Below are 8,769 nucleotides of genomic sequence, written 5' to 3'. Positions count from 1 at the left end.
GCTCTTTTGCTCTTTGCTGAGGGTTTGTTTCATTACCTACTATCTCTTCTGCCACTATGAACTCTGTAATCTGTCCTAATTCTGCCTTAGAGTGCCCTTGTACCATAAACAAGGTCTTAGGAGCCTGTGCCACAGCCATATCCCATACCCTCCAACCAAAAGGCTCCAAGGATATTCTTAATTTCTTAATCCTTCCGCCCACACACTAAATCATTGGGGTGCTAAAGGGAACATCCCAGGATCATGGACAGCTAGAAAACATCCCACTCCCACCCTACCACCATTTGTCCTCACAGACACTTGACAAAAGATATACTTGAGGCCACTCTACATTTGTTCCAGGTTGAACCCAGAAAAGCCTCAGTTCCCCGCACAAAAAGTAAACCCTCCCTCCCACTACTGTCCACCTGCATTCTCCTCGGAACTAAACATCCCAGAGGAGGTTTCAGAAGGAACTGCATTCTTCTGGACTGGCGATGGCTGGGGCATACTGACCAACAAGCAATTCCCACAAGGGTTGATTTAACTCCCTTTGGCGGGAGGGAGAAAGAGAGACACACAGTAGGAAACAGTCTTCGGACTCACCCGCAGAGGAGAAAATGCCATTTCAGTACACTCTTCTTTCTCAAATCTCTTGGGTCACTGTTCCCTAAACAGTCACATGAGAGAACACCTTTCACCTTCCTTCCAGATCAAAGTTCCATGATTGTAGGCTTCTTTCTCCACTTTCCTGTCCCAGTAGCTCATTGCCTATCATTTTACCCAGGTGAGCCTATTTATCTCAAGGGTAACATCCTTCCACAGTTCCCCACTATCTTAAGGATAAAACCCAAATTCCTTAACATGACACATAAAGCACCCACTTGCTCTCTCTGGTTTCCTCTGTACCTACAAATATTTTCCTTCACAGAACCTTCAGTCACTTGATGTTCCTTCTTCAAAGAATGCCCTCTTCAACTCCACCTCCCACTTCTCCCCTTCCATCCTTAGCTAATATTTATTCACCCTTCAAAACACAGCTTAGACATCACCTCCTCTCGAAAGCTTTCCCTCACATTCCCACTTCCCAGCACAACTAGGCTTCCCCTTCAGAGCTCATACAGGCACGCGGAGCATAACTGCACTGCTGTTCTTGGGCCCTGTGCCACTGTCCAGATACTCCACTCTCCTAAAGAAGTCACCTGTGATCAGCAGTGGTGAAGGCCTTCCTCACCACACTTTTCACAGTCAATTGCTGTCTCCCGTGCCTCAGGGCCGGCAGGGTCTTTTTATTTCCGAGCAGTTTCAGATTCACAGAAAAACTGTAAAGATAGTCCAGGTAGTTCCCATAACTCCAAATTCACTGTTACTAACACCTTACATTAATATGGTACAATTGTTATAATTAATGAATAATATTGATATGTGGTTATTATCTAAAGCCCATACTTTATTCAGATTTCCTTGCTTTTTCTCTAATGTCCTTTTACTGCTCCAGGATATCACATTACACTTAGTCTTCATGTTTCCTTAGGTTCTTCTTGGCTGTCATGATTTCTCAGCTTTTCCTTGTTTCTGATGTTATTGACAGTTTTGAGGAGTAGTGGTCAGTTTTTGTAGAATATTCTTCAATGTAAGTTTGTCTGATGTTTTTCTCATTATCAGACTGAAGTTATGTGATCTTGAGGAAGACCAAAGATAGTGCCATTATCATCATATAATATCTAGGGTACAGACTATCAAAATGACCTAGCACCGTTGATGTTGACCTTGATCACCTGGCCAGGGTAGTGTTTGACAGGCTTCTCCACGTAAAGTTACTCTTTCCCCTTCCTTTTTATACTGTACTCTTTGGAAAGAAGTCACTACACACAGCCCACACTTAGAAAATTACCTTTCAGGGTAGAGTATCTACATAAATTGTTTAATATTCTTCCTCATGATAGATTTGTCTCTTCTGTCCTGTTCATTTGTTTAATCATTTATTTAAATCAGCATGGATAACTTGTTTTTCAATCTGTTTCCATAGCACCTATCCCAGAGTCTATTACCTAGTAAGTTCTCAATGTTTATTGAGAGAATAAATATGCTAGAAACTGATTTGTGTCTCTCCAGAATTCCTATGTTGAAGCCCTAACTCCTAGTGGCACCGCATCTGACTGTATTTGGAGATACAGCCTTTAAACAGGTAATTAAGTCTAAATGAGGTCATAAGCATGGACCCTAGTCCAGTATAGCAGGAGTTCCTTTAAGAAGAGATGCCAGAGGCTCATGCATACAGAGAAAAGGTCATGTGAGGACACAGAAGGAAGCCAAAAAGGGAGGTCCCAGAAGAAATCAACCCTGCCAGCACCTTGATCTTGGACTTCCAGCTTCCACAAGTTTGAGAAAATAAATTTCGGTTGTCTAAACCACCCAGTTCGTGGAATTTTATGAAGGTAGTTCTAGCAGACTAATAGGGAGGGAAAGCACAGGGTCAAACATTTTTTACACATTGGCTCGGTGTCATTGGAGGTCACCTGCTGTCCCTGGGCATCTTAGAAGGGCAAGTCCTTTGTATTATTCCTGCTCCTTCAGAATTATGGGCTGCTATCCATTCAATGTTTCTCCAGGTTATTTCAGTTGTGATACATGACTTTTGTAGAAATTGATAGAAAAAGTCTACTGAAAACTCCTTTTTGTCCTCATCTGATCTCAACTAGAAAGGTACTAAAAGATTGTGAAGTGACAGGAGGGCATGAAAATTGCTTGAACCTTCATATGGCCGCCTTCTTCTTCCTTTGGGTTCCATACACGTACTGCTAGCATATTATTTACAGAGGGCAGGGGAAGGAATCAGGGAGACCATTGTTACTAAAGCAAAGACTCAAACGGGAAATGGGAGGGTTTTTTTGCTTTCGGAACAAATCCCTCACCTATAAAATAAGAGGTTTAGATCCATAGTCTCTGATGTTTCTTCCCTGTGCTTTAAAGGAAAGTAATAACTAATGTGTGTTCCTAAGCACCTGAAAATCATCTTACACAGTCCTCAAGACAACTTCACAAGGTACTATTACTGTGCCCATTTTGCAGATGAGGAAACTAAGATACAGAGAGACAGTAATTTGCACAGGGTCACAAAGCAAATCAATGTTAAGGATCAGGCCTGAACCAAGCAGAAGGATTCCAGGGCCTGTACTCAACAGCTGTGTTCACTTCTACCAGGTAGTTTCCCCGAGTGTCCTGATACACAGAACACACAACAGGATGAGTGGCCCCAAACCTGGAAATGATCCAGAGTTTGTGAGCATCTGGCATTGGAACCAAACCAAAATCAATGTTTAAACAACAGTTACCTTCACCCCCAAACTGTCTCATTGTCTGACTGAATTTGAATCAGTGCTATGGAGAATGCTGCTCTGTGGTTTACGATAAACTTTAAAAGTCACCATGCCAGTACTGGCAGCCCAATAAACAGAGAGAAAGGGAGAGAAAGAGAGATAGAGACAGAGAAAGACTTTTTAAAAATGGAGTGTTTGGAGTGTAGAAAAGAGCTTGGTTGCATTTCTAGAGCATCAACCCCACTTAAACCTAGAGACAAGAATTCTGTGATATTTTTTGCAAAGTGTGTTTCCGCTGCCAGAATGCATTGGAAGTCCCCGAAGCGCTTCTTCAGTTCTTTGCTTGGCCAAGCACTTGCTGCAAACTTTCCTCGGAGGTTTACCCAACGGAGTGGGCCTGTAGGAGGAAAAATCGGAGCCCTGGATTTATTGATTTTTTAAATCCAAAGGTTAAAAAAAATAAATAAATAACCCCTCTCTCCATCCATCCTTAGAATGACACTTTCCAGCGAGGTCTAGTTCCCTTTCCTGGCAGATATAATCCTAATTAAAAATAAATTACATGCTGCAGAGAACTTGAAATGGAAAAGATAATCCTATTACATATGAGACTATATCCTGATTTTCTTTCCCGCTAAACTGCGGGAGATATCAGATCAGCCTGAGCCCCCCATTGTCGCCGCTTTGAAAACTTTCCGGGAGCCCTCACCCGTCACGTGACGCCGTGTCACTCTCCGGGTCTGCACGCGAGTCTCACAATGCCGGCATTAGGCTCGGTCACAGCAACCTGGCTTTGCGGAGCCCGCCGCATTTGCATTCCGAGAACACGCCGGCCATTGTGGAGCCGCGTTTGTTCTCAGGACGGCGAGACCGTTGCCGGCGAAGTCGCAAAGGCCGAGAGAAAGGGGCTCCTTGGAGCCTGCCCGGGCCTTTTGGTATGATAACAAGGCGATCCGGGCGTCTTTGGCGAGGCTGGCTCAGCCCCGGGCGGGCGGCCCCCCTTCCCCCGACTCCTCTCCAGCCCCTCCTTCCCCGGCAGTCCCCCCTCGCCCCGCGGCGTCGCCGCGCTGCTGTCCGCCGGCCGGCTCGCCCTACTCGCGTGCCTTCACACCTCCGCCCGGCTCCGGAGGGCCCCGCGCGCCGCCGCAGCCCGGCCGGCGGCTTCCCCGGCCCCGCCGCGCCGGCGCTCCCGGGGCTCCGCGCTCGGGCGCCGCGGCGATCGCGGCCACTCCCGGGCGGCCGGGGCCAGCGGCGGATAAAACGCGTGGGAGCTGGGCTAGCCTCCCGCGGCCCTCCCCCGGCTCCTGGCGATTGCCTGCTCCCCCACTCTCCTTCCCCCCACGCCCCTCCTGGCGCGCCCTCGTTCATTTCAGCCTCGGGAATGAGCTCGCGGGCGCGGAAGCGCTTTGAGTACAAATCTGGCCAAGCCAAAAAATAAAGGAACTTAAACCGCGCGCGGTCGGGCTCCGAGTCCAGCCCAGAACTGCGGGAGGATGCGGGGCCGCAGGGGACGATGGCGGGGGCGCGGGCTCCCAGACCCTCGCGGCCGGGCTCGGCTCGCGCGAACGGCGGGAGACGCCCCTTTCTCCGGGGCTTCCTCCCCAGCGTCCCCGGTCTCCCTCGCCTCCTGCCCCGGCTCCCGCCAGGCTGCCGCGGCGCCGCGCGGGCCAGACCCGGCGTTACGGGAGCGGAAGCGCCGGTGCCGCTGTCCACCAGCCCAGTTCTGAACTGGGATGAGGAGGGAGAACGTTAGCCTAGGAGCGCCAGAAGTCACCAGCGGGCCCCAGGCCGAAGAAGGGGTGTTGCGGGGCTCGGAAGGAGATCAGAACTTTTTTTCCGGCTGCGTGTGCCCGCCCCACCCCACCCCTTAAGGGCAGGGAGAGAGCAAAATATTAAATGACCCTGAGGTGGTGAAAAAAGTGGAAGAGAAGGTCGGGAATTGGGCTCCTGTAGGGAGCGTTGCCCGTTCGCGGTCGCAGAAGCCTGGCCTCATTGCTTTTAGCATCCTCGGGCTGCTAGGTGGAGGAGGTGGGGAAGGGAACCAAGAGGCACGACCTCTCTGAGGAAGCCACCAACTACTCACCGCCCCCCCCCTCCCCAATCTCCTAAGAGCTTTGATGTATAGATGGCTGGGGCTGCATTCTCTGCTCTCTGACAATTCCAAGTACCTCCCTCATCCTCCCCCCCCCCCCCCCCCCCCCCCCCCCCCCCCCTCCCCTGCCCATCCGGCTCCCTGCTTGGTCTCCCTACTCCAGGGGAACTCCTGATCCTCTTTTGAAAATACCCCCAAAACACACTCTCTCGAGTTTGAGGGAAAGGCAAGCGTGGAGAGGAGACTGACAAGGCCGGGATTGTGAAGAACGTTTACTGGATGCAGGCTTCTTATCAAACGCATCATTTAAAATGCTTTCTCTTCTTGTGTGTGGCCTTTGTTTTCACCTCTCCTCCTTCGTGTGTATTTGTGTAGCCTGCTCAATAAAGACCTTCCGCAAGAATCACTAAGAGTGATTAGGCATCTGTCTTGTTCCAGACTAGAGCCCATCTCCCTGGCCTTTAGGGAGGCTACCTGTGAAGGCAGCGCAGCAGCCGGCCATCCTCAGCAGCCGCCCCTCCCAGTTTGGCAATGCCGAAGTTCCACACTTTCGTAGGCAGATGGTTCAGTTCCCCCAGGTTCGTGCCAGGTTTCAACGTCACGCTGTGATTTTGTTCTTCTGGACCGGGACGAGTGTTGCTTCCCAGAGCGGCCCTATTAGAACAGAAAGAAAATCCTCTAAATAGGCGGAACAAGGCATCAGGAGGGAAAGTTCTCTAAATGCACTTTAATACGAGCTGGGTATTGTGTGGAATTCAGCGCCCATCACCGTTTAGCCGGAGAGTTATGGCAGTGATTGGGGATGAATAGAGGAACATAATGGATACATGTGGCGTTTGCTCATTATATTCAAGTTAGCCCAACTCCGCTGTGGAAACTGTTCAACTTTCTCTCCCCTTAGCTTGTCACAGTGAAATAATACAGACATCGGGGCCTCCAATGGGATCGCCTGCCACGCCATTCTATTTCCACTGCTAACGAGAGCTTCATAAGCCTTTGATACAGTCTGATCTTTGAAACCTTTCCAAATCTCCTCAAGCTTATGCTAAATCCTATTTGGAACTTTTTTTTTCCGTGGCCTGCTAGCGCCCAAGGCTTAAGAAAGCCATTTGGACAGTGACATGCATACTAACGTACCGCAGGGCTCTTTTCTGAAAGGGAAGTGGCAGCTCTGATCACCGGGGCTCACACGAGCAAAACACAATTGCGTACACAAATTTGAATAAAATCAATTTTCCCTTATCCTTTAGGCTTCTTAATCGAGAGGCTATTCCGGGCGCCGTAGGAAGCTGAGAGAGGAGGGCAGAGCCTCGCGCCTAGAGGAAGGCTGTGGGTAGGAGCTGCAAGAGTTTGGAAGCCTCAGCGGTGCAAAATGCAAAGTGGGGGGTAGGGGATTCCGGAACGCCGAAGAGAAACCCCAGAGTGCTCACACTTAGCTCTAGCCACCGGCGCGGGGGAGGGGAAGGGGAGGCCATTAACAAAACCCTTCAATCCTTTTACTCCCGGAGCCCTGTGCCAACTCCTTTACGTGCAGGGTGCTGAGAAGAAGAGGGGGGAAGGCAAAAGGAGTCAAAGAAACAAAAGAAAGATTCCCTGGTTTTCCTTTCTTATTTTCCCCCCTAAGCCTTTTCCACATTAAAGGGATTGTCAGAGGCGGGCGGGGGATCGGCGCGAGGGCGAGGCGGCCATTGGCTGCCCGGTTCGAGCGATTAGCATATCGGCGGCTATAAAGGCGAAGGCGGCGCGCGGCGGCGCAGCTTCTGCGAGAAGGGAGGGAGAGGCGCAGGCCGGGTGAGGGCGGGTCCGCGCGTCCTCGCAGCCCGCCAGAGCCGCGGAACTGCAGCCCGCAGACTTCTCCCGCGCAGGGCTCGCAAAAGCTTGATTCCGGGAACCTGGGACTCACGCCCGGCCCTGCAAGCCGGAGAGGACTCTCTTCCTTGGCCTTTCGGCCGGAGACATGAGTCCCGTGAGGCGTTGGGGCAGCCCCTGCCTCTTGCCCTTGCAGCTCTTCAGCCTCTGCTGGGTGCTGTCAGTGGCCCAGAGCAAGACAGTCCGATACAGCACCTTCGAGGAAGATGCCCCCGGCACGGTCATCGGGACCCTGGCCGAGGACCTGCATATGAAAGTGTCCGGAGACACGAGCTTCCGCCTGATGAAGCAGTTCAACAGCTCTCTGCTCCGGGTGCGCGAGGGCGACGGGCAGCTGACCGTCGGGGACGCCGGCCTGGACCGCGAGCGACTGTGCGGCCAGGCCCCACAGTGCGTGCTGGCCTTCGATGTGGTCAGCTTCTCGCAGGAGCAGTTCCGGCTGGTGCACGTGGAGGTGGAGGTGAGGGACGTGAACGACCACGCGCCGCGCTTTCCCCGGGCCCAGATCCCCGTGGAGGTGTCCGAGGGTGCGGCCGTGGGCACGCGCATCCCCCTGGAGGTGCCAGTGGACGAGGACGTGGGTGCCAACGGGCTGCAGAGCGTGCGCCTGGCCGAGCCGCACAGCCCCTTCCGCGTGGAGCTGCAGACGCGCGCGGACGGCGCTCAGTGCGCGGACCTGGTGCTGCTGCAGGAGCTGGACCGCGAGAGCCAGGCCGCCTACAGCCTGGAGCTGGTGGCCCAGGACGGCGGCCGCCCGCCGCGCTCCGCCACGGCCGCCCTCAGCGTGCGCGTGCTGGACGCCAACGACCACAGCCCGGCCTTCCCGCAGGGCGCCGTGGCCGAAGTGGAGCTGGCGGAGGACGCGCCCGTGGGCTCACTGCTCCTCGATTTGGACGCGGCCGACCCCGACGAGGGCCCCAACGGCGACGTGGTGTTCGCGTTCGGTGCCCGCACCCCGCCCGAGGCGCGCCGCCTCTTTCGGCTGGACCCGCGGTCGGGCCGCCTCACCCTGGCCGGGCCCGTGGACTACGAGCGACAGGACACCTACGAGCTGGACGTGCGGGCGCAGGACCGCGGCCCCGGACCCCGCGCCGCCACCTGCAAGGTCATCGTGCGCATCCGCGACGTCAATGACAACGCACCCGACATCACCATCACTCCTCTGGCCGCCCCGGGCGCACCGGCCGCCTCCCCCTTCGCCGCTGCTGCCGCCGCCGCCGCGCTCGGGGGGACGGACACGACCGCGTCGACTGGACCCGGGACGCCCGAGGCCGGAGTCGCCTCGCTGGTGCCGGAGGGGGCGGCACGAGAGAGCCTGGTGGCTCTGGTCAGCACCTCGGACAGGGACTCGGGCGCCAACGGGCAGGTGCGCTGCGCCCTCTACGGGCACGAGCACTTCCGACTGCAGCCGGCCTACGCGGGCAGCTACCTGGTGGTGACGGCGGCGTCGCTGGACCGCGAGCGCATCGCCGAGTACAACCTGACACTGGTGGCCGAGGACCGCGGCGC

The 8,769-nt window shown here is 54.0% G+C and overlaps 1 protein-coding gene across 1 annotated transcript in view; it reads left to right on the top strand.

The window, feature by feature from the left end:
- Positions 1 to 7,148: 7,148 nt before the first annotated feature.
- The window catches only part of PCDH8 (protocadherin 8), a 4,340-nt gene continuing 2,719 nt past the window's right edge, over positions 7,149 to 8,769 (top strand). The window contains 1 exon segment of the mRNA XM_008059231.2: positions 7,149 to 8,765. Within this exon segment, the coding sequence (XP_008057422.1) occupies positions 7,349 to 8,765 (1,417 nt within the window). The 5' untranslated portion in view covers positions 7,149 to 7,348.

This window comes from Carlito syrichta, unplaced genomic scaffold (assembly GCF_000164805.1).
Source record: "Carlito syrichta isolate Samal-C Ts95f unplaced genomic scaffold, Tarsius_syrichta-2.0.1 Scaffold91532, whole genome shotgun sequence".
Taxonomy (NCBI): domain Eukaryota; kingdom Metazoa; phylum Chordata; class Mammalia; order Primates; family Tarsiidae; genus Carlito; species Carlito syrichta.
The sequence above is the reverse complement of the archived record's forward strand: the minus strand, read 5'-3'. Positions and strand labels throughout refer to the sequence as shown.